Raw genomic sequence first — 27986 nt, 5'->3', positions numbered from 1 at the left:
TCCCCAGCGCCTGCAAACCAGATGCCCTAACTAGAATTTGCAAATGCCTTTTGTGCAGCAGTCGATCTAATTGAGAATTTGATTCTGCGGTATGAGATACCTTAGATCTATTGTAAAAACACACGGACTAAAAGGTTTAAGACACAGGCCATTTTGTTTTTCGTGAAGTAAATGCAAGTTAAAGTTATGATAAACTTGCATCGACTAAAACTTCCAAGTATTCCCTCATTATTGCTGCATAGCGGGAACACAGAAAAGTTTTCAAGTTCGATACGAACTGTTAAAGACGCGAAGCAAACTGTCAAATCTACATTTTCAGTAGCTGTCATATTTTATGCATATAAAACCTTTATGGTGTAGTGTTTTAAATAATTAATTTAGATTTGGCAATAATTAAACAATATTAAAAGTGGCTAAGCTTTCGAAAATTGCTTGCGTTTTTTTAATTTTATTTTTATACGATGTAATTCTAATGAATAGGGTGTATCATTACTCATTTGTTAGCATATGATCTATACATTCATTTGTTTACAAACAGTATAGAAGACTAAAATTAAAATACATCTCCAACCAAAGGTTGTCTGATGGAGATCGCCTCGGGCGATAAGACTGCCTTTTGTAACAACCCGGCCCAAATTGTGTAACTTTAATGTTAGGGAAAAAAATATGTGAAACATGTGTTACACACATTTTTTACTAAGAGCCTATTTAGAAGTTTTTCTTTATTACAGTGAAAAATGCGACCCGACGAACGATATTGTTAAATTATCCTTTGACTTGAGCGGTGGTAGTCTTATGATAGGAAAGGGTATTGAGAGTTGCGAATACAGGTCGCGAGTTCGATTCTCGAGTAATCTTGTTAATCATTTCAAAGTCGTATTAATTCTACATAACGTTCTAACTATTACATGTACAGTGAAAACATTTATTATCATATTTTTATGTCGTCTTTGGTAGTTTTGGAGCAATGGAAACCAAGCGGTAGAGGATAAAATCTTATATAATTCACACTTTGTGCATTAATTATGTGGACTACCACTGCACATAGACGAGTTTTCAGATGGGCAGCAGTGCCATCTACGTACCAAAATACCATACTGCCACCCCCCAACGTGACTGCCAACCGTAGTCATTATGGTATATTCCTCCGTGTATTTCTTTTGGGGGATTCCCTTGAGCCTTGCACTGGGCGTCTAAGTGTGAAAGGTTACACGCTGAAATAATTGTAGGAAACTTCAACAACATTATTACATTGTATGTGGTAAGAATCTTTTAAATAAGAAAAGAAAATTTCTTACGTGTATTATATATTAATAGTATGATGTATATTTTTGGGTTCGTATATGATAACACAAGACGCTGAAGTTCTTAGTCTGAGGCGTCCGACTTACGTTCCTCTTAAATTCTGTACGACCCAAATACCTGAGCGAACACAACGCACCTTTATCAATAACTATGCATTGCCTCCCAAATACCTTTCGGCAGTCCCTTACAGATTCCTAACCACTTTGTCTTCGATGTTTATATTTATAACTGAATGATGTATTGAAAAAAAAAAAACTTTAGTTTTTATATAGTTGTAACTTAACTATATATCTATGTGTATCATGTTTTATATTTACATATTTAATTGCAGAGTGTATCTTAAAAATTTAATGGAATCAGGCGTTACTTTGCGGAAGTCCATCCTAAGTGAGACAAGGACCAAGATTTAGCCACTTCAAACACAGTGACTCTGTGTTTGGCACTAATCGGTGTAACATGTAGAAGTCAGAACAGTCGAAGGAATGTAACAATGAAAGGATATTCATTATTTCGGATATACTTTTATTGGCTATTTCGAAACGTCAGTACATCGATGTAATGGTTATTTAAATGAAGTTTCAAGATTTTTAAATATTACATGATTTAGCCTGTTCGGTATATTAAAACCATATCTGTGTTTGGCACTAATCAGTGTAACATAACTCCTGAAGATGCCCCGTGGAGGGGTGAAACACGTGTTGAGTAATTTGGCGGTGGCGGTTGTGTGATTCGCATTGTTTGTCGCATACGCATTTATCAGCGGGCTGGCGGGCGGTGCACGTTGTTGCACGACTACCACATGTGCGGAAGTGGCTAAATATTGTTCCTTTTCTTACTTATATCTTAAAAACTATCACTCTATCTGTTAGCGCTATATATATAACATAAGAGAAAGTCTGGATAGACTTCATAAACTGGTAACTTCTGTATGGCATAGGTCTCCCCCAAAAATCGCGACGATGATCGTCCTTGCGCTGTTTGCATTGATCGACATCTCCTACCTTAATTATGTCGTCGATCTACCTAGTGTGGGGCTAGTTTGTGGACATCACTGACCGGTTATACAATGCACTTCGTAATAAATTAAAATGAAAATTAACAAAGACTTAATCAAAAAAAAAAGAAAACCTATAACACTGTAAAGAGTTTTTAAGTGTAATATTGGTTTGAGAATGATTTCCTCTAAATACTCCAATGATTGTAAGATCGAAAATATTTCGTCTAAAAATAAATCCATGAGTGTGGGAATAAATCCATCTCTGTCAGAATAGGTCGCTGTTGAAAAATTTTTGGGCAGCTAAATATTGTTTGTACGGAATGTATGTTTGTATCGAATTAGGCCTTTTAAAAGATTCTTTTTACACCACTTACAAATGAATATTAAAATTAATAAATAAAAAAACATATGTTCACCATGTATACATTACTAATAATGTTATTTTTATCGATATTATAGAAAAGACTCAATCGATCAATCCAATGCATCGATATATGATAAAGAATGTTCAAGAATTAGAACTCATGTTTAAAAATAAAAACATTCATAAAAACATGTGTCAGTGAAAAAGATTACTTACATAAATAAAACGAGAGATGACCTTTTAAAAGTTGTATACGTGAAACGATAATGTCTTTATGAAATAGAAACGAAAAATCTTATCGAATATATTTCACTTGTCTAAATAGATATACTTTTGAGGTTATTATTTGATAAAAATCCAATATAATATATATTTTTTTATTTCCACGATCCCTTCTGGGATGAGAGGTTTAATAGGGCTAGGGATTGGAAGTACTTTTATACGGAACGTTATATTTCTCATTGTATTCGTTATATTAAATTTGAGAAGCTATTATCGAAATATGTTATGACTAATGAAATTATTGATATAGAAATGTACATCTTTTAATATGTTTTATATTCAAAATGAAAGCTCTATTGGTATATCGCGGTAAATTCATATGTAGAATATTTTTTTTTATAATGGAATTGTCTTTCATTTATCCCTGATGTCTGTTGAGGGGTATCCTACATTTGTTATATTAATTATTTAAACATCGTCGTGTTCGGCTTTGTTTAAGCAAATAAACGCCCACTGCAAGGCATAGGTTTAAAGATGAACCATAATAACCACGTTTGGCAGCCGGTTTGGCAATAGCAGTGAGGCATTATGGTATGCAGAGGACGCTGCTGTTCATCTTCTGGAAACTTCTTTGTAGGCGGTAGCAATCCTATATAATTAAAGCACATAGTGTGAATTATTTAACATTTTATCACAGGAATCGAAGCCGTGACATACGATATCGCAAGCGTCTGTCTTCTACCGCTCAGGTACTTCAACTCAGTACTACTTTGACAATACCTAGTGCGTGGTAGACTAGTTGGATATCACATTGTGGTATAATACGCAGAAGAAATAGCTGGTAAATATTTTTGTGCCGTCGCAATCATGTATAATTAATGCACAAAGTGTGAAATATATATAAGACTTTATCCCGGGAACGGAATCCATGACCTACGATCTCAAGTCTAAGTTCTCTACCGCTGGCACTAAGCACAAGAAAAGAACCAATATTTAGCACATAGACATAGACATATCACATAGACATGCAGTGGTAGTCGTGCAACAAAGTGCACCACCCGCCAGCCCGCTGATAAATGGGGCATCTTCAGGAGTTACGTTACACAGATTAGTGCAAAACACAGAGTTAGCGGGCTGGTGGTGCACTTTGTTGCACGACTACCACTGCATGTGCGGAAGTGGCTAAATATTGATCCTTTTCTTATTTAGGATGGACTTCCGCAAGGTAACGCCTGATTCCATTAAATATATAAACTAAAATTATTAAGAGCAACTTTTTTTTTAATTTAAATTAAATAGATCCTTATTTTATGAATTTTAATAAAATACGCCTTTCACTTGACTATATTTGAGAGGAGTCTGCCCGGTGAAGGAGCAATGTTCCCTACCTACAACGCGATGGATCCGGTGCCCACTCGGAAAATTCCAGGAATTCTAAGAATTTATATTTCAATTAGTTGAGTCATAACAAAGTCATTAGCGTTATTAAACGTTAAAAACGAAGGTATGTTTACGTATTACGTAATAACAATTACATAAAACAGTTTACAAGAAATAAGGAGAGTTGTAGAGGAATGTATCAGATAGCGCGTAAAACAGATGCCAACGAGGGCTTTAACATCTTTGAGAGGACTTAGGTAACTGTAGTGTAGGACATACACGCTGTGAAATCTTTGATAAACTAGTTTTTTTTTTCGACACATCATTTAGTTATAAATATAAACACCGAAGACAAAGTGGTTAGGAATCTGTAAGGGACTGCCGAAAGGTATTCGGGAGGCAATGCATAGTTATTGATAAAGGTGCGTTGTGTTCGCTCAGGTATTTGGGTCGTACAGAATTTAAGAGGAACGTAAGTCGGACGCCTCAGACTAAGAACGTCAGTGTCTTGTGTTATCATATACGAACCCAAAAATATACATCATACTATAAATATATAATACACGCAAGAAACTTTATTTTATTATTTAAATGATTCTTACCGCATACAATGTAATAATGTTGTTGAAGTTTCCTACAATTATTTCAGCGGTAAACCTTTCACACTTAGACGCCCATTGCAAGACTCAAGGGAATTCCCCAAAAGAATTACACGGAGGAATATACCATAACGACTACGGTTAGCAGTAAGGTTGGGGGTGGCAGTATGGTATTTTGGTACGTAGATGGCACTGCTGCCTATCTGAAAACTCGTCTATGTGCAGTGGTAGTCCAAAATTAATGCATAAAGTGTGATTTATATAAGATTTTATCCCGGAAATCGAACCCGTTACATACGATAGTAATGCTCAATCCTCCACCGCTTGGTTTCCATTGCCCCAAAACTACTAAAGACCGAATAAAAATGTGATAATAAATATTTTCACTGTATATGTAATAGTTAGAACATTATGTAGAATTAATACGACTTTGAATTATAACTCGAGAATCGAACTCGCGAACTGTATTCGCAACTCTCATTACCCTTTCCTATCATAAGACTACCACGACTCTAGTCAAAGGATAATTTAACAATATCGTTCGTCGGGTCGCATTCTTCACTGTAATAAAGAAAAACTTCTAAATAGGCTCTTAGTAAAAAATGTGTGTAACACATGTTTCACATATTTTTTTCCCTAACATTAAAGTTACACAATTTGGGCCGGGTTGTTACAAAAGGCAGTCTTATCGCCCGAGGCGATCTCCATCAGACAACCTTTGGTTGGAGATGTATTTTAATTTTAGTCTTCTATACTGTTTGTAAACAAATGAATGTATAGATCATATGCTAACAAATGAGTAATGATACACCCTATTCATTAGAATTACATCGTATAAAAATAAAATTAAAAAAACGCAAGCAATTTTCGAAAGCTTAGCCACTTTTAATATTGTTTAATTATTGCCAAATCTAAATTAATTATTTAAAACACTACACCATAAAGGTTTTATATGCATAAAATATGACAGCTACTGAAAATGTAGATTTGACAGTTTGCTTCGCGTCTTTAACAGTTCGTATCGAACTTGAAAACTTTTCTGTGTTCCCGCTATGCAGCAATAATGAGGGAATACTTGGAAGTTTTAGTCGATGCAAGTTTATCATAACTTTAACTTGCATTTACTTCACGAAAAACAAAATGGCCTGTGTCTTAAACCTTTTAGTCCGTGTGTTTTTACAATAGATCTAAGGTATCTCATACCGCAGAATCAAATTCTCAATTAGATCGACTGCTGCACAAAAGGCATTTGCAAATTCTAGTTAGGGCATCTGGTTTGCAGGCGCTGGGGACATAGCCTCTCTTTATTTACTCTCTCGTATTGCTAGGGTGCTGAAGTAGACCATTTTATCCTTGAGACAAGCCTTTGCTTGCAAGAGATCATTATTCTTCTCCAAAAGTACTTGGGATGACCTCTGATTGTGATTAAGGATCTCACGTGCATGAAATGTCATAATACGCAAGAATATTTTCTTCTGTAACTTAAAATAAGTCTTAAGTTCATTTGAACGATATAGATATATTCGAAAATGTTTACAACACCTGATATCAATAACGGTTCTCGATGTACTTTAGCAAATAGATCAGTGAACGCAATGCCAATCAAAGCCTAGTTAGTAAATCCTGTGTCGAGGATATATAGATCGCAAATTCGGCAAACCATTCAAAGCAAATAATGAATCCTTCAGGATTCAAACAAGCAAACAGCAACTACGTTAAATAGAGCTTACCGACTACGTCAAATCTTGCAGTAGTGTATTAACTTAACATACATTCACACATAAGTACTTCTCGCTTGATCTTAACAAAATGTATCACATGTTATAGCTTTTTTGATAATGTTATTGGAGATTTTAAAGCAATATACATACGATTGGTAGTTAATTGTGTGCATTCAATACTGCCAACTGGTAGTCGTTGGGTGCAAGATCGGTCGTGGTGATTTTCGGCGGAGGTCGAATCTATCGAATGACATAATGTTGATAATGGTGATATGAACAATGATGACTTTGTTTAATTAAAAGTTATCGACCAGACGCACTCTTATAAAAACTTTAAAAACACTAAATAAAAGTCATATTTAAAGGTATAATTCATTTATCCGATTTTTTTACAGAAATCTTATTGATCTTCAATTTATTATTTATTTATTTAATCTACTTCGCTTTGCAAGGTGTTATAGTTGTGGAGAAGAAACAGAAAGAAATTCCACAAAACATATGTTTAAATGATTAATAATACAGATTTATATATTAACATATAAAGCCTTATTGGAATCAAAATAATCAATCGGATTCATTTCCAAGGATTTTTGTCATTTAAATATTCGCTTATCGAAATAATATATAAAGCCTTTTCCGTAAATTTGATACAATATGCCTTTTGAATTTTGTAAATTGTTGTCCAACAATGTATCGCAGAATTTAATAAATAATGTGATTCCGCTTACTATAAATGATATGTCGTTGTTCATATGTTTTCAAAAAGAAAACAAAGGTTATTTATAAAAATAACTTTTCTATTTCGTGTGATATAAAATCTTGTTACTAAAGTGATTGACTAAAACAAAATATTCCTTGTGTGGAAGTATTACTGTGTTTTTTTTTATTGAAGTTAAATTTTTCTCAGATGGAATGGTGTTTTATGTACTCTGTGGTTAGAATAAAAAAAATCATAGAGAAAATTAGCGGAATTATCCCCTCTCTAGATTCAGAGCAAATGCTAATCCTCTAGGTATGCGAGTAGTGGGACGCAGAGGGAGGAGAAACGTCAAGATATCTTTACTCAAAGATCTCGTGTGTGTCTTTTCAATAGCACTTTCTTAATTGCATCCCATACGTGAGCGTCTATCAACTGATATGATGATAATAAGGCTAATAAATGTGAATTTTTGCTTTTAAAAGTTATTGACCATATATCTATTGTTTTTCTCAAATGTTTTAACACTTCCACACATACTATAACAATGTATTCGGTCATAAATTTTTAATTATATCATATATAATGTAAGTAAAACTATAACTCGACTATTTTTCTATGATATACTAGAATTTATATTATATTTACTGACTGTCACACGTAACACCGGATGGAAAGTTTGAAACTAAAGATTACTCGAAGAAAGTTCCAAACGTAAGGAGGTCTAATCACAGCGAATACGTTGTGGAATCAGTTAACAAAGTAACTGTACCTGGAGTTCTTAATCCGGCTTAATATACCAGGTGGTCCACAGATAATAAATATAACTGAGTCTTATGGTAAGAAACTATCGTCACGCGCTATTTTTGATAAATACGTGACAGATGTCTCTAGTGTTCTTCGATGTTTTTTTTTAAATTAATTCATGTTATTTTGCACCTAGAATATTTCAAAGTAATGAATAGTGTTTGTAAAGAGAATAACTCAGCATCCGTCAATTTTAAAAACATATAATACTTAATTTAAGAGTACGTTCAGAATAAAGATGTTTAGAAATGGATTGTTCTTATTTTAAATATTTTAAAACCCCGTGTTACTTCTTGTCGATAGGTGGCACTTTATATAACTTAATTTTAAGCCGACGAATATAGACGATTGTAACGACCTCATGTAATAAAGTTTTTTTGACTAAAATAACCTGAGAGTTCCAAACATGACCCCGATCTTAGAAGTGGAAATGGAACGAAATAAGGATAACTAAGTCACTCATAAAACAAGCAAGTTAAATTATATAAAACCTGTATAATTTAAACAGAAAAATGAAACCGAAGATTGTTACAGCTCAAACTTTTTTATTTATAAACTATTTGCCGCTACGGATTTGAACTGTCAAAAGTATTTGGCAGAAGTCCAATGAAAAAGAAAAAAAAACAGTATTTCAAAGTGTTCACTTTATTGATTTAATGTCTTAATAATGAACAATGATTACTCCACAAATTAATTTTCTTTTAAATTGTTAAGTTTCAATTATAGTGAGTTTAATAGGATATAACTCATTTGCTGTCAATTATTTTATGAATGAAAAGGCTTACAAAATTTGAATTATTACATGTTTAAATTAATTAATATTTACTATCTGTACCTGCAGACATTATACTCTAAGAAGTTATTGGCCTATCACATCCAATGAAAAAATTAATGAAACAAATATCACAGTGAAAAAATCGTACAGGGCAATTAGAAATAGTTGTAATTTTTTTTTTAATTTTTCTTGACGAATGAGCTATACATTCTGCTCATTAAAATTTTTACATCAATCACCCTGTATTTTCATTGAAATAATACTTTAAGTACATGAAATTATTTATTTGATTATATCCTAACACGCTTGTTTTTACCTTAAATCTTTAAATTTACTATATGGTACAAATAGGAAAATTGGTTGACATCGTTGCTTCAGCTCATAGACAACTACTTCAACCGAAAGGCCTACCGCATAGATATCTATAGGATGATATATCATAATTTAATGGAATCTGGCGTTACCTCGCGGAAGTCCATCCTAAGTAAGAAAAGGACCAATATTTAGCCACTTCAGCCTAGACTCTGTGTTTGGCACTAATCAGTGTAACATAACTCCTGAAGATGCCCCGTGGAGGGGTGAAACACGTGTTGAGTAATTTGGCGGTGGCGGTTGTGTGATTCGCATTGTTTGCCGCATACGCATTTATCAGCGGGCTGGCGGACAGTGCACTTTGTTGCACGACTACCACTGCATGTGCGGAAGTCGCTAAATATTGGTCCTTTTCTTACTTATATATCATAATTGTCACGCTTGGGATTGACAATCGCGGTGTGGTGAAGTACGCAGAAGTTGCAGCTGTTCATCCTCGGAAAACTTGCTTGTGAGCAGTGGCAATCTTATAAAATTAATGAAGATAGTGTGAATTATTAAGATTATATTACGGGAATCGAATCTGCGACCTAAGATTGCAAATCTCTGTCCTCTACCGCTAAGCTACTACTGCTCAATAAAAAATGGCACTATTCCTTTATATTTCCTTCATAATTTATTTACAGCCCTTACCATTACAGTCCAGCGGTGGGCGCTTTTTGGCTGAAATAATGATGAAAGTAACAAAATATCCTTTTTTAAAGTTTAAGTGAATGACTTAAAATTGATAAGTAAAGTTTGATAAAAACCTACGCGGATTTCCAAAACTCACTAACTTTATTCAGTCATTGTGACACTTATAAAACTATTAATCTATGCGATTGTATGAGTGAGACGATAATGCGAAGCGTACAGAGATAACGCAGAAGTCTAAAACGGTTGCTAAAACTCAAGTAATTTATATACAGTAGCTCTAACGATCTAGTCACGGGCTTTATGCGGTCTAATTTATTTCCCACAAGTAACATCCGCACCGTTCCACGGATGTCTAAATGATAGTTTGAAGTTGTCAAATTATCGCGTATTTCCCTTCTAAGATTAGGACTGTACCGACGTCAAAGTTTCGAGCAAATTAGTATTTGTGACACTGCTCGTTGTTAATGTACTCACCGCATACACGTATTGCGTTGTAATTATCATACAGTACTCACTGGGTGCCGCGTTGATATTTGGCAAACGTTGCTACGAATAATTCTTTATTCAATCTTTTCATAGCTTGTGTAATGACGGACTTAAATTCGTACAAGCATACTCCATCAACCAACCCAAGGTGGTGTAGAAATAATAATGTTATTGAAGCTTAGTCAGGTTGCTAATTATTGTCAAGCACTCTTTATAAAACTATATTTGTAAATAGCAACCGTTGAGTTTCCCGCCGGTTCTTCTCAACGGAACTGCCTTCCGAGCTAGTGGTAGCTTCCTAAAGGGATAACAAAGCCGACATTTTGTGTGCGTGTGTGCGGGCGCGCGCGCGCGTGTGTGTTTGTGTGTGTGCGTGCGTGTGTGTATGCGTGTGTGTGCGCGTATGTGTGCGAGTGTGTGCGCGCGTGTGTGTGCGAGTGTGTGTGCGCGTGTGTGCTTCATAAATATATGTATATAGATGACATAATTCGTATTTATAGAGAACTAAAGACGATTCTGTTGGGTTCGTTATTTTAATTACGATTTTCCGCTAATAGATCTTTAACCTTCTTTATAAACATAGCAAGGGTGAATTTATTTCAAAGCAGAACGATTTAGATAGGTAAAAAAGAATTAGTATTACAGTAAATATTTAACGAAATATACTTCTGCAAGACTCTAAAACAGAGACTAACTAACGATATTTTTATTTATTTTTGGTTCCGGTTTTAGGGCCTCTTCACGCCCCTGTCATGGGTGAACAGTAAAAATATTTTCTTAATAAATATATTCAAATAATAATTTTTATTTTTACGCTCTTCTTTTGTCACTACTTCTGCTTTATTACGTCACAATATCCTTCATTCCTTTAGATACCTACATACATCCTTATATATATATATCTTTCATACATCGCATCTTATCTTTCGCCATTCCTCCTGGACACTGCTAACTAAGGATATCGAGGAATCTTTTCAGATCAAGACGCGTTGTTTAACATATGGGATAGGCTAATATCCATCGGACGTCCTATAGCTGAAATTGTGGTTCATGATGATGATTAAAATCATCGGTGAACATTTTTCCGACGACTTTCACAAAATAATCTAGTTGTCTATTCACCACGCGGATAGGCGCTAAGTTGGGCGCTTCATGTTTTCCACTTTTGAAACATAAGACGACAGTGGCATTCTCTTCAGCCGACGATTATTTTCGTCTACAGATGTCATTTTTGATTCGATCTTGTGAAGAAATCTCATGCATAGCCCTTTCCTTGGCCCTCTGAGGGAATGTAAGTATGATAAAAGGGAAGCTTAGTATAATTTTAGTTTCAATCAAATTATCTACTATTAGAATGCATCTGTTATACAATTGATCACAATAAAAAATCCATAGTAATAAATTATATGTAGTGTCGATGTCGAGTATTCCTCATGAAAGTCGATTCTCTAGCTGGCTATATTTGAATGTTGATGCGCGCTGTTAGCCGTTTTGGCTTTTACAGCTTCTTCGGACTCAGGGCTCGCGGATCCAAAATCCGCGAGTTAATAAACTAAAAAAATCTACGTCAGATGCTTCACCTGACGTATTGTATTCCTTCTCCCCACTCCCGCTTCCTCCGAAGACATTTTATCTGATCAGATGTCGTAACTACCGCGCGGTGCCCCTTTTATGTTTACGAACAACTAGCGCCATCTGTCGACACCAGTCGATACTACAGAGTTCCGATAAATATAATTAAATGCTAGAGGCAATATAGTTTTGCAGCGACTCAAACTGCATTAGCTAGACCGAAGGACACGCTGGATGCAAAACATCAAGCAAGAGGAGAGACGGCAGGAACCAAGGTCCTCAAATATAAGAGCAAAGAATGGAGAAATAGAGAAGTTAAACGACAGAAAAAATTGTTTTACATCACCTTCCCTCTCTAAGAAATATTACATATAACAAATAAGTAAAAATAACAGGATTAGATATCACAGTGAAAATCAAAGATGCTTTATATTTTTGAAAATAAGAGATGTGGACTTACAAGCAGATTATAAGTTTAACAAGCGTGCAGTAACTGTAAATGATTTGTCTGGGAAATTTGTTACATGCTTAGCAATTACTAATTCTAGATTTACTGACGATCGTAAACTACGTGTGAATAACACTGCGAGTGTTACTCTGTGGAAAGGGTATTTAAGATACAGATGTAAAGAAAAAAAGAATAGTACTCTATACAGGATGATTGTTTATAGATGTTAAAGTTGTAAAGGGGTACGCACGTGTCGCTAATATGTAAGAAAAAGCTTGATATATATATATATATATATGTGGTATAGAGTGATCACTTTAAAATATAGAACGCTACAGCCCAATAACTTCTGGCTGTACAAAGTCTGTACGAACAGATAGTAAACAATAGACATTTTTAATATTAAGTTATTCCAATGGAAAACGATTTTTATTACTATATTATCATTAGAGTATTGATTATTTTTGAAACAATTGATTTTTTAATAAGGTGTACTTTAAAGTCTATAACAAATCACACTGTATAATGAATATAAAAATAGAGTATTCCGAGGAAAGAAAGAAAGCATGAATATAAAAATAGAGTATTCCGAGGAAAGATAGAAAGCATGAATATAAAAACAGAGTATTCCGAGGAAAGATACAAAACACGAATATAAAAACAGAATATTCCGAGGAAAGATACAAAGCGCGAATATAAAAATAGAGTATTCCGAGGAAATATAGAAGGCGATTTGCTTAAGTTTAGAAATTCAGCGACATCGTAATTGCTCTATTGTATATATGTTATAACTATGCGATTTACAACTAACTATTGTTTTTAATATGATATCAGGAAAACTGTATGAGTTATGAGGTTTCCCTGACTTCGAGTCTGTTGTTTATGTGAATACGGTTAGACTAAGTTGGTTGAACACATACGGTCGCCTTAATACTGTTTATTTAAATTTAGTAAAAGTGAACATTTATCTACAGAGAATATGTCAAACTTAGCAAAGTTTATTATGCAATTGTACAAGACTGTATGATTTTATTTTACCTTTTGCTTGGACATTATCATTTCAATTATAAAACGTGCAGTATAGATTTCCTGTATCTAAAATATTCCGTCGACGTACCATGGTCATTGGTCCACTTTATAAAAGGACATCCTATGCTACGCTTGCCGGTCTGTGGTCTGCATCAGCCATCTGTTCTGTGTTCTATATGGCATGCCCATTGTCACTTCAATTTGAAAATAAATATGATACCTTTATCAGTAAAATAGACTCAGTAATATTTTTCAAGAGCTATGTCAGCTTTACCGACATCAGTAACATAATTTTAGGTGGTGACAGACTACAACAATGGAAAATCAGACTTATAAATAGAAAGAAAGGTTAAGACTTGCAAAACCCAAAAAAAAATTCAAATAATATGTTCTTTACATTAAGTATAAAAAAAAATATTAACACTAACTTATTACAAAAAAGTAGTAACAAAGTGCCAAATAGTAAAATAACAAAATAAATGTAAATAAATATAGTAAACGTAAATAGACTGGAATAAAAAAATCTGTGCTAATGTGATAAAATTTTATCTAAAAATGAAGATGAGAGAAGGAAGGAGATGCAAGGAAGACGACCTGCAAGCGAAGAATGACAGATCACGTAAAGAACGAAAGAGAAAGTAGAATTAAAATTTAAAAACTCATATTCACCGAATTCGTAACGTCCCTGCTACGCACAAGACACAAGCAAGGGTAGGCAGAAAAAAAGGTCAAAATATTTTTCATGAGAACTCTACTTTATACTAATAGAGTAACAGTCTATTAAGCAATAAAGAAAATCGCTAGGCCTTCCTAGACTTCTATAGGAAGATCATAAACCTACTATAAGAGCAAACAAGTAAAGAGTAAAATTTAAATAATTAAAATCTAACCAAAAAAAAAGAAAGAAAAGTGATATTAACTTTAATAATTTTAAAAGTAGATTGAAACAGATTGTGATGTTAATGAGAAAACAAAAGAAAATTAATATTAAACTAAGACATAAATATAAGAGGCAAAAATAAATAAACGAATATAAAAAGTAATGTTAATTTAGGATCCCACAGGGAAGGCTATGGAAGTGAGGCGATGTGCGAAAGGAAAGATAAGAAAAGGAATATTGTGAAGAGAAAAAAAGAAATGAAGATATCACAAGAGAGGATAAAGAGAAATGAACAGAAGACATTAAGAAGTATCAGAGAGGAGCATTACAACATTAACATTTAGCACATATTGCTTAAGGATGGTAGGGAAGAACGACAGAGAGCACAGAAACAAAGTAAGATTGATAATCGCTAACTACAACAATAACCCTATCTCTGTAGTAAGGTAATTAGAAAGTATTATTTTTATATAAATAATAAAAAGAAAACAACTTTTTACGATATTTAGAAAGGCAAAATTTACGAAATGAAAATTCACACAGTCTTTGTATGTAAGAACGTTTACATGTATATGATTTATGGGAATACATTCATATGCCAATCGTCGTCATTATTTTAGCCGTAGATCATCCCTAGCTGGATAAAGGGCTGCCCAATAAATTTGCAATAAGACCTGTCGAAAGCGGCATCTGTCACCTCTCATCTAATGTAATAAATAATTATTACTAATTATAAATTACATGACATTTATTATATTGAGCAATGGTAGCTCAGTGGTAGTAGAGGATTGATTCCATCGTAGGTTGTCGCTTCGATTCCTGGGAAACAATCTTATATAACTCATATTTTGTATATTCATTACATAGGATTGCTACTGTTCACAAAAATATGGAAAGGATGAGCAGCAATATCCTCTACGTACCATCATATAATATTGCGATCACCAAACCGACTACCAGGCGTGGCGATTATAGTATACCCCATTTAGGGGATTGTAGTTGGTGTCTATGGACTGAAACGGCGACTAAATATTAAATTTATTTTACAGTTTTAAGTTATGCACTTCATATATTTTTATTCTGTTTCAAAGTAATTGGATTGCTCAGATCATCTATCCAATATCATTTTCTATATCAGTAGAAATGCATGGATGTAACGAATTTAAAACCATAGCCGGTACCGCTAAAAGCATGCATCCGACCAATCCCACATTTCTATTTACATCCGCGCATAGGAAGTGCATGGAACGAGAGAAAACGTGGCAAAATTGACCACAACGCATACTACAAAGATTAAATTGAATCTGGCAAGTATCCAGATACACTGTACCGAAATTAGAAAATATTATATGCTTATTTTATAACTTGAGCAAAAGGCTCGCCGGTGCTCTTTACGAAGCGAACTTAAATAAACTTCATTCAAGAAATGCGCCTCGTTCGTCTTTACTTCCTAAAACTGGATTCTAGAAATTTAAAAATATATCTGTCAACATACATCACTATCACCTATTTATTACTGTTAAAAAGGTACATTTCATATTTACATTTACACATCTCGGCGACACTTCACAGGCAAATTATGGTCTTTTATACAAACACAACCAGCGATAATTTTGAAAAAAAGAATTATGTCACACAACGTAAAGCACTTTTTTAAAAATCGATTAAGGGGTTCAATACAATAAGTTAATTTGCAAATCGTAATTTTCAAATAAATTTATGTGAAATATTTCAGAGCGATCGCTTTATTGATTTCATATAAACACAGATCGGAGCATCTATTAAACAACAATATATTGAGAGTAAACTGTCGCACCAAGTTCAAAGAGAGTTTTAAAATGCGTGAAGTTTCAATAGTAATAATATTTTGAATTATTTATCCATAAAAAATTCTATAAAATATTAAGAAACTCATAATAACAATCAATATCATCACCATATCAACCATAAGATGTCCACTGTTCGACAATAGAAGGACTGCATTCATCGTTTCAACTGTAGTATTACTAAGGAAATTGTGATTTATATATATATGTGTGTGTAGATAATATTAAGTAAAAAATTTACGTAATATATTATCTCATAGTAAACTATCTGTAATTATGTAACACCGTGAGCTTTTAACTTTATATGGAACGCTTTAGAAAGAAAATTCAATGGGTATCTGCGAACAAACAGAGGGCCCAGAGGAGTTGAAAGCCATAAAAATTCGCGACCCCATCATTAGTCTAAGACGTGTTTTGATCAGAAAATCTCTATCAACCAGAGCTCCCCTACCCCGTTTGATTCTCAAGTCGGTATTTTAAATGAGGCCTCTGAAAAAAAAATCCGCTTTATAGAGACTCCATTTTTAAAATCCCTAAGCGTCGGCTGCGAGTTTTTCGCGTCAGCTAATATTACATCGATAGTCGAATGCTATTGTCTTGATAAAAAATCGGGTGACCTACATTATTTAAATCCCTGTGGTCTCAGGAAAGATCAAAACAAACAGATATAAATATGATAATCGTTTAGTATACAGCAGTATCAGGAAACAAATGATAGTCCAGGTCGCGGGAATTCGCTGGACGTGAGCATCAGAACACAGGTCGTGGAGGCGATCTTCGGAGAAAATATTATCTGTAAATTTGTTATAGTTTGAAAAGGAACAATATTTAGTCACTTCTGCACATGCAGTGGTAGTCGTGCAATAAAGTACACCGCCCGCTGATAAATGCGTATGCGGCAAACAATTCGAATCATACAACCGCCACTGCCAAATTACTCAACACGTGTTTCACCCCTCCACGGGGCATCTTCAAGAGTTATGTTACACCGATTAGTGCCAAACACAGAGTCCACTTGGCGATTGGTCGATTGGTGATTTAATTTTATGCGGTGCAATTTGTTGCACGACTACCACTGCATGTGCGGAAGTGGCTAAATATTGGTCCGTTTCTTACTTAGGATGGACTTCCACGAGGTAACGCCTGATTCCATTAAATATTTATTATAGTTTAGTTTTCGACGGGTTCTACTATGCGCTTTCAAGCAAAAATGTGTTGCATATACTTTTAAAAATAAATATCTTTCCTTTGACACAATTAACACAGAGATAAAACAAAAGCATATTTATATCAGTCGTAGATTCGATTTCTGAGAGGCTCACACATTATCATACATACTGTCGTCGTTAATACCAAAATATTAATAATAACAATAATGCGTAATAATAATGGAAGTCTAATACAACATCTCATTTATATAATGGGCATGCTTTTATTCTGTGCAAGATAAAATTTCTATCAATAGTGAATTTCCACTGATGTAAAATAAATAAATTCTGCATTTCATGCAAATTTTTTTGAACGATGTCGATGTGAAAATAAAATCTACGTTTTAGGATAATCGCTTAAATATTCATAAAAAAATATAAATGATTCATCATTTCAACCATATGACCGCCCATAGATTCACAATGACAAAATAAAATAAATAGTTGTTCTCAAACAAATTTTTTTTTATGAAAAATATTGAAAAAAATAGCAAAATTAGTCGAGCTATATTCAAGATATGCGCCAAACAAATATAAAGAAATTTTACTTTCTGTCTTGTTTAATTATTTGTTTTCATCAAATAATTGGCCAGATTTTACAACGCAATATACTATAGGATAAATTTACAATAAGACCGCTTGAAAGCGGCTAGCTTCCGACGTTTTCTAGTCCATGGTATCATTTCTAGAACATTAACCCTTAATTTGGCAGATTTTTTTTAATATTACATTAATTTTCATACCACTTGACTTTTAAGACCCAAGGATGCCAACAGAAAAAACTGAACAAGCGTTCGAAAATCAAGAAATTACCTAAACATTCACATACAAATGATTACTTTGCGTTCAAAATTGATGCCACAATTTTTTTTTTAAATTCTGTTGTATCTCTGCAGATACATTATCAAGAAAAGGGTTAATGCTCCAGCGGCCATTTCGTTTCTGCGTGCTTTCAGCCTGCTACTTCAACTTGCTAATCCGTTGACCTATGTCGGCTATCTTCGTACCAATATAGATCTTTGTAATATCTGATTCGTTCTTGTACAAAATTCCGAGAACGCCTCTCTCTATGGCTTGTTGAGTGACTTTCGAATAGCAAATGAAGCCTTACGTAAGAGATCACACGCCGGCTGTGACCAGGTTAAACAAGTCGTGGAATTAAAAGGAATTAAAAATAATAAGAAAGAAATAGCTAAATAAAATAGATATAACAGTATGTCAAATCTTTTATTTTGGGCATAGATTGCACGCACACATGATTCAAATAAAATAATTAAAAATTATTGCAGAAAGATAGAGGCTTTCTATATTATTGTGTCAAAGTGAAGGACTATATAAAAATAAAGATAGATTAACACAATAGATAAATAGAATGACATAATAATAAAAAAATAGAGTAGACTAGAACAGACTAATATAATGTAAAAAAGTTTAAGTAGAGCTAAGACCCGGTCAGATTAAAAATAAAAGTAATTGAATATGTAATAATGTAAAAAGAATTCAAAGCCAATAATTATTAACCCTATATTATAAAAAGTCACAGCCACTTAACAGTAGAGGTGAGAAGGTGTGAGAAAATAAAAGACTTCAAAGATTGCTTTTTAAGTGATAACACAAATTGGTCGTAGACTTTCGTCTTAAGTCACCGAAGGATGTTAGGCGAGAACATATTTCACAGTTAAAAGATCACAGGAGTGTTTCGCAAATGACAGACTTTAAAATGAATATACATTCTTATAAAAACCAATATATATGTAAACAAATTTAATATTTTTTTGGCGACTCACACCAGCCGGATTTTGTTTTCTGCAGCTTCATAAGAATTGATCTCGGAAATAGGAAATCCACGAGGAAAAATTTAAACGCTGGGTGTTCGTACTACAGGTACAACTATATCATTTGTACGAAGAGGGTCTATACCCGTGGAGATGTATAGTTATGAGTGAAGTGTAGTGTAAGCGAGGACTATTCGACGGTCAGGAGCGGCGCTGGCCGACCCTGAAAGCTCTTCCTTGCACGGGGCCGTCGATGACTTTTGTGTTAGTGTGATGCGCGTATTCGGTGCATTATTCCCGACGGGGGCACATGTGTACTTGAATTTTCTACTATATATATATATACATACATATATATATATACCACACTGTACCACTGTATACTTAGAATAATATTGAATTATTAATTGAATTTGAATAGGCTTTAATTAAAGACCTATGGTATTATTTACATTTATTTTTATTAGTTTCGTTTCAACGAGACATTGTTATTTAGTTTATGGACACTTAATATAACTAATTTTGTGATTAAGATTAAATTAATATTAAATAAATGCAACAAAAACATTGTTTCCAAGGATATACTGATTCAACAAAGTCTGCTTAACTATTTAATACTGGACTACACAGTGAAGTCTCTATTCATCTGAAAAGAATCTTTTATACGTCTCAAAAGAAAACATTTAACCATTGAGGTAGTCACACAATAATAGCAATTAAAGTTTAGTCTCTACTCTTATATCGTAGTTGACGATAAGTGCTCTGCGAACAAACGAAAAGTTAGCTAGCACTCTATACGCAAAAAAAAGAGAAAAAAAAAACGCACACGCCATAGCAGAAGCTTCTCTCGATGATTATGCACTTCAGCTTTTTCAAACCATTATCGATGCGTTACTAACTTAGGCCAGTGATGGCCAACCTTTTCATCTCGGGGTGTCAACATTTTGAAATATACCACTACGCAGCCACGAGAGACTTTCGGCTCAAACTGCCATCGGTTGCCTGAATTGCCCTGCCCATTGTCACTTCAAATGTGCAATTTTTCGAGCCACGTCGGTGATCTCGACTCTCGCAGTAAGACTCCAAGTAGAACCTTATTTATTATTCTCTGTGTGACCTTAAACTTTCTTATGAGGCTTGTAAGTTACCAAGTCTTGAATCCGTATGTCATCACCAGCAACACACATTGGTCAAAGACCTTCGTATTCAAACTGTGGTATTTTTAGATAGGATATTCTTTGTATATATTTAACTTAAGTACGTGGTCACACTTTTTGAAAATATGCTATATGATTATTAAACAATAAACCCAGTCGTGTGTTATTTTGATCACAATAAAAGTTTTCAAATTTATAAAAAAGAGATAATTATCAAGTAATCTTGTAAATCTTGTCTTTATCAAGTAACTCTTGTCTTTGATCCGAGATATTAATAAATAAATCGAACCAATCCTTTAAATATAATTATTAATTAATTATACTAGATGTATGGGCATATATTTCGTTTCTTTTTAAATATATTTCAATACAGCCTAATATATGTCATAATAGTATAGTAGATATGTTAGTAAAAATGTGAATATCTACAGTTTTAGATGTGAACCGCTTTTCGAACTTTTAAAATAGAAAGGCTAGAAGTGTTTTCAACTTTTATAAAAAGAAAAAGTGATCGTGGAAAACTTCGTCGGGTTGTCTATTTTGTGAATTTTCCTCTCGCCAGTTAAATATCCCATGGGAAAATATTTTGCTTTAATAAAATGTAAAAGGTCAAGAATTCTCAAGTAAGAGGTTCCACGAACTCCCTTGAAAACAACAAAACATTATTAGTTTCTTGTTGGCGTTCTCTACTTGGTTTATCTGTGTATATGAAAATGAATGTTTATCTGTCTGTATGTATCTATTTTAAATCTACTTATCGATTAAATATACATTTTTACTCAACTATGATAGGACCTAGGTTAAATTTTTTTTTAATTTTGAAAAAATCGTCTAGTGTGAAAGACTACTATAAAAAATTCAAGCGGATTCTTTTTCGATTACCGTTCCAACGACCACCGAATATTGAAGGGGTGTTCTATCCTCCTTTTTGTTCAGACAATACCATAAGTGAAGACTGTAATTGACTCCTAGTTTAATAGGAATAGTGTTTAGTGGTGAATTGTTTGAGCAGTGGTAGTCGAGCGGTAGACTTGCGATGTTATGCTGCTAGTTGAATTCCCAGATATACAATCTTATATGATTCACACTTAATACATTAATTGTATGCCAATGCTCACAAGCAAATTTTTAGAGGATGGGCAACAGCATCTTCTGTGCACCATAATACCACAATGTGATCGACAACGTGTCGTGACAAAATCAGTCTACGACAAAGTTGACTTATTATCTTTAGTCATTAGTCTTTCATGTAAATAAATAATTAACTCAATGTTTTTCTCTCTAATGCTACGTGTACAATTAAAACTATTTAATGAATTAATTGTGCCATTTTTTATTATGTTTTTAAAAATAATTATTTATACGCATTACCAACAAATTATCCAGAAGAGAAATTTAAGATCGAGAAAATAATTTATTATTCTAAATTTTACGTTAACTATGATATATATTAAATGAATGAATAAAAATACAATGAAAGAGTGTTTCACTGAAAATGACAATAAACTTCTGCATGGACGATACGTAACTATTTCTCTTAAAACAAAAGTAGATTCTCTACAATCCTTCACCTGAAGTTAAAAACCCTATTCTGTTTCTATTACAAAGTTCATGTTTGTGAAAATTCTTGTTAATTAGTAACTAATTAGGTTTTGTGCATTACTCTGTCGAGTTACTTTCTCATCTTTCTATTGTAATTTTTTCATTTAATTTTAGAGCTTTGTTATAAATTAACATAAAGGAGAGGTGTACTATCACTTTGTATATGAACATTATTGTTTGTATTGCATCCAAGCCTCCTTCATAGATTTTCAATAGAACCGTTTTTTTTTTTTTAATTATTATTGGTAACTTTATTCCACAGACATCAGCATCCGTGCCTGTGTTTTTATAATTAGGTTCAATATTACTGAAATATTTTTTTCGCTCACATTTTAAAATATTACAGTGTTTAAGTCTTTTAAAATATTTAGAACCAAATTGAAGTCAACCACTACTATGATTTTTTTTAAATCATTCATGTCTTGTTTGTTTTATACGACGCCTTAACAATTTCGAGTTTTTAAAAACACGGTTCGAGCGAACACTTCCTCATCCCTATTCCATATTGCCATTCTCAAGTCGTACGCCAATATTTGTGCTTTATTCGCCACATCGATGAATCTTGGGATCGCATCTTGGGCCTCGTCCGTGTAATACACGCACGAGTTCATGTGACGTGATATTACTACCACTGTATGATGGACACTGTTATACAGCCCGTGGGTGTCCATTGTTCGACGAACATCGATGAAAGCCTTGCTCTTAAGCCTCTGAGTCTCATGGATGATGAGTGTCCTTGACCCTGCCTCAATAGGACCAGTTGTGAGCAAAATATCCAGCGTCTACCAACTTCCTTTTTTATGGTATCAAGGGCAATCTTCAGAATGGACACAAGATATTCTACCCTCTGGGGGAAGGACATGGTCATATGGAATTATTACCCACTAAAACCCTCGGTTATCACCTTAGATACTTTTGGAAGAGCCGACAGATCTCCCACAGAACTCGCAACTACTCCTCAGTACTGTGCCAAGACACATCTCTGGTGGAAGCCGTACCTCTCCCGGCGTGGGTGGACCTGCTACTTTAAGGTTGCCAATCCGTGATCTCTATCCATTCTGCGTTTTACGTTGCTTGCCAACTACCTCTGCAACTTGCCAAACCACTGGGCTACGTCTTTTTTCTGTCTTTCGTTCATGAACTGGTCACATCATCCTTGTAACGATCTCGTGGAAAAAATTGAGAAGTGGCCTCCCGTTGTCTGTTGAGCGACAATAAGCTTTCCAATGAGGCCCGGTGGTTGGATACTTAATACAAAACAGTTTGTAAAAGGTATAAAAAAATTACCATAATTTGTAATTATAGAATTCAAAGGTATATCAATGTTATGACAACGTTGCATTTAAAATGGGGTGTAGTAATATATGATATATTTATTACTACATAGTAAGCAACGACATGCCCGGAAAGATACGTTAAATAAGATATATCCACGTTTGTATTTCCCCCAGGCCGCTAGTTACAGTTGTAGGTTGAGAGTTGCAGCAGTTTAAATCGAAATAATAATTGAGTTAATAAAAAGTAGAAAGTAATATACATCGACCTTATAAACTACTGTATAAGTGTGCGGTTTAGTTGCATTCATATGTTATTTCATTTAAAACCAGTTCTGTACATTTATTTCCTCAAGGACCAACAACAAGGGACACACGACATAATTTGACAACGGTAAAGCAAAACTTATTATACATATCTATAATTAAATGATGATTGGTAATAGGTATATATGTAAACTACAAATATACTATCTATAGGGGGAATACACCATAATAGCCACGCTTCTTAGGCGGATTGAAGGACGTAGTGTGGTAGTACGCACAGGATGCTGATGCCTTTTGAAGGTTTTTTGTAAGCAGTATCAATCCTGTACAATTAATGCACAAAGTGCAAATTGTATATGAGACTCGGAAATTGAACCGGCGATCACGACCACATGTCTCAGTCGCACACACACACTAAACACACACACACAAAGTAAGAAAAGGTCCAATATTTAGCCACTTCCGCACATGCAGTGGTAGTCGTGCAATGAAATGCACCGCCCGCCAGCCCGCTGATAAATGCGTATGCGGCAAACAATGCGAATCAGACAACCGCCACCACCAAATTACTCAACACGTGTTTCACCCCTCCACGGGGCATCTTCAGGAGTTATGTTACACCGATTAGTGCCAAACACAGAGTCGGCGCGGTTGTGTTGGTCCTTTTCTTACTTAGGATGGAATTCCGCGAGATAATGCCTGATTAAATTAAATACACACACATATATACATTTGTATGTGTATATATATATATATATTTACGCCTCGACACGGCAGCGCAATGTCCCAAGTTGGATTTAAATAAGGAGATATTCAAGGTTACACAAGCTGCCGTATTGCCAAAATTTATTTCCACTATTTTTTATTATAACGTATATCATAGTGTTCACTTTATTGAATCTTGTGAAATAAATAATTAAATTTTGCGATACATAAACACTGGTAAATGCAGCAGTTAAACGAGGATACAACTTAAACTCACGAATTGTGGAACGTGTGAAGTTTGAAGCGAATCGTCATACGCCCGAGGTTTGCGTGTGCGCAATTACGTTGTTTTTTTGCATAAAAATCTTAAACAGTATGATAGAATATTTTAAAATATATGGTTGAAATTGGGTGAAGTCGTTTTTAAACAATGGCGTGATCGGGCGAAATTAATTTCCACAATTTCCATATTTAATGTACATAGAAAAACACTTACTCAGTCTGGATAGCTTGAAGGCATCAGCGGTGTTTATAACGTCCACGTAAAGCTGAAAGTCCAGACGGGTCTTGTTGGGGTTAGTGAACTGCAGGACCGCAAACTTGAACGCATTTTGTATCTCATCCGTATTCTGATCGAAGACCACGCCTGTAGGACAATAAAAACATAATCAGGAAAAAATGCGAAGGGAAAATCGGAAAAATAATTTGTAACATTCTCCACTCGATGTTACAACCTATTTGTAGTCGATGAAAGTGATGATCGTAAACATTACGGATTTAAATAGAAAACGTTCAAAATGATAAACATTGATCTTCGTAATTATACTTAAAAAAATTAATGGCAGACGATATTTCGTAAAAAAAAATTTGAAAAAATATTAAAACACAAATTAAGATTAATTTGAATATATATTTTCTGATTCGATTTTTTTTTATTAAATTTAATATCATCAAAACCAGCTACATACAAATTGTACAACCAAAGAAGTTTTATTAAAAGTTTATACACACTATTTCTGATAAGACATAACTTTAAAATTGATATAAATTTATAATCCTATATATTTGTAATAATTAAATAATTTGCAAAAAGATATTATTAATAAAAAAGTAAAAACCTCTGCAACAAATATTTTATTTTAAAATATACAGCAGACGATAATTGCAAATGGCGATTACCGATTTAAACATTAAAGACAGGTCTTAAATAATTTACATATATATATGATATGAAATACACTAATTGTGAATAGATATTATTAATTAATAATACAAAGCGATATTTTAATTATTAGTTATTAAATTAGTCATTGAGGTTAATGATATGTATCAAAGTGAATAATTAGAGATTATAAATATAAATAAATAAATAAGATTCTATTTTTGAATTAAATTGATTTAATACACAAATGCCAAAATATAGAAAAGTCAATATATAGAAGTAAAAAAGGTTATTATATATAAAAAACCGAGTAGGAGAACGCTTTTATTTTTTTCACGATTGTATAACATATTATTATTATATTATTATTCAAATAATCTATTTAGTGCGTTCGAAATATTAATAACATTGACATTTATTCTAAATAAATAAATATATTCATTAAAACCACTTTGTGCATATCCATAAATTACAATTACAAGAAATACTTGAAATTATAATTTAAAATACGGATTTATAATTAATTTAACGATAATTGAGGCAAATGACTCAATTTAGTTATTATTTTTATTATCAATCATGTATATATATGAAATTTTCACGTATGTACTGACTCATCACAATTTTTAAAAAACCGTACGACTTTGAACATTAAAATTTGATTTAAACATTTTCTTTTTCTTTATAGAAATCAGTTAAGAATAGATTTTATGAAAGCTTATGCGCAAGAGAGATTGAGCAGATTTTATAAAATCTATTTTTCAAACTATAGCTTTTATATATAAAACTTGAATAGAATATTTTTATAGCAAATGACCAAAAATATTTGAGAGAGAAGAAGTAGGAAGAATGAAAAATAAATGAAGATAACATTTAAATAACTCGAGCGGGGCCAGCTAGCTACATTAAATGTATCGTAAATCAGAGACACCAATTGTAAATAGAGATTGTTGATTAAATAATAAATTCCTTTTTTAAAATATCAACTACCTATTTTTTTATTTTCGTGACATCATAAATCAAACGGTTTTTAATAATTATAAAGTTTGTGAATGCTTTTTCTATTTCCATGGCTATTGGTTGTCCATTGCTTTATGAATTTGAGGAGAGTGTGCGTGAGGCATTCGGAATTTATTTTGCGAACATACGCGTCGTTCGTATTCCTGTGCGGAATTTATGGCTTTAGTCTGGTTGGAGAAAAATATGGAATTATTGGTTCGGTTTTGCAACAAATCGTTATTGCTTTCATAGCCTATAACAGTGTTAAGTCATATTAATTCTACATAAAGTTCTAAGTATTGAATATGAAAAGTAAACATTTATTATCATATTTTTTGTTGTATTTAGTCGCTTTTAGCAGTCGTAGCCGAGCGGTAAAGGAGTGAGCCTTGCAATCGTAGGTAGCAGTTCGATTCCCGGGATACGATCTTATAAAATTTACACTTTTTGCATTAATCTTATAGGATTGCCACTGCTCACAAACGATTTCCCAGAGGAAGGCCAGAAGCGTACTCAAACCGCCTGTCAAGGGTAGCAATTATTGTATATCCCTTCATCTCGATCTAGATATCTTTGGATGAGGTCAAGCCTTGCAGTGGGCTTCCATGGGAACGACGACGACGTCATATCATGACATCCGTTGGCCTCCTCCACATATATCTGTATTACTGGTTGAAAGCGACATACATCCAGGGTTTTCAGATGACTTTAACAAGGTCAATATAATATAATATAATATAATATAATATAATATAATATAATATAATATAATATAATATAATATAATATAATATAATATAATATAATATAATATAATATAATATAATATAATATAATATAATATAATATAATATAATATAATATAATATAATATAATATAATACAATATAATATAATGTAATAAGTGACTCTCTAACGCTTTTGATATGGACCAGATATCTTACGGTATTTGCTTGAGGAAACTCGAATGTCTGGTGGCATTTATTTCGTCTTTTATTCGAATCTGAAAATGGAGCCGCGAAAAAAATATGCCTCAGCTTATTTTTATTGTAACACGAAAGCTTTGGATACGGGTAAGTTTTTTTTTTTTTATTATTACATTCCTAAATAACGACAGATGAGTTCGTCATTCGGTCACTTCTGTTTTGTTTTTGAAATTCGAACATTCATTTTTAATTGTATGTTTTTGGTTATAAATTTAATAACAGCATTCTTCGAAACTGTCTAACCTAAATAATAATTACATATACTATTAATTATTTATATTATATATATATATATATATATATATATATATATATATATATATATATATAAATATATCATTTAATACTTAAATAACAAAGACGTACCACATCTCGGGAAACCAACCTCTGTAGTCTGTCGGTAAATGGCTTAAGTGGTGGAGATTGTTAATGATATATGTCCTGTATCTATTTATCAATTATAGTGATTAAAAATTTTAAAATATTGTCATCATGACAACGGCTTGCTTCTTCTTATATTTAGATGCCCTAGGCATAGACCTCCCTTTAAGATCACGACGGTGGACGGTCTTGCGCTGCTTGCTCCTAGAAATTTCCCGCGAAATTAACCACGTAATTGGTCTACCTAATTGAAAGCCTACCCGCGCTATGTCATGTGAACGATTCGGGCGCAATGGCCACCAGGCGCATGAGTGTTGTACCTCGATCACTGCCATTTCAGATGAGCAGTTCTAC

At 33.3% G+C, this 27986-nt stretch overlaps 1 protein-coding gene across 1 annotated transcript in view; it reads right to left on the bottom strand.

The window, feature by feature from the left end:
• Positions 1 to 27986, bottom strand: part of LOC137924362 (glutamate receptor 1-like) — a 188992-nt gene that overhangs the window by 128153 nt on the left and 32853 nt on the right. The window contains exon 2 of the mRNA XM_068767794.1: positions 24601 to 24750. Within this exon, the coding sequence (XP_068623895.1) occupies positions 24601 to 24750 (150 nt within the window). The remainder of the gene's footprint in view (positions 1 to 24600; positions 24751 to 27986) is intronic.

This window comes from Battus philenor, unplaced genomic scaffold, assembly GCF_028537555.1.
Source record: "Battus philenor isolate CCGP_79_NKW_IND1 unplaced genomic scaffold, ilBatPhil1.0.hap1 SCAF_1, whole genome shotgun sequence".
Lineage (NCBI taxonomy): Eukaryota > Metazoa > Arthropoda > Insecta > Lepidoptera > Papilionidae > Battus > Battus philenor.
Note: the sequence above shows the minus strand (reverse complement) of the source record. Positions and strands in the feature narration are given on the sequence as shown.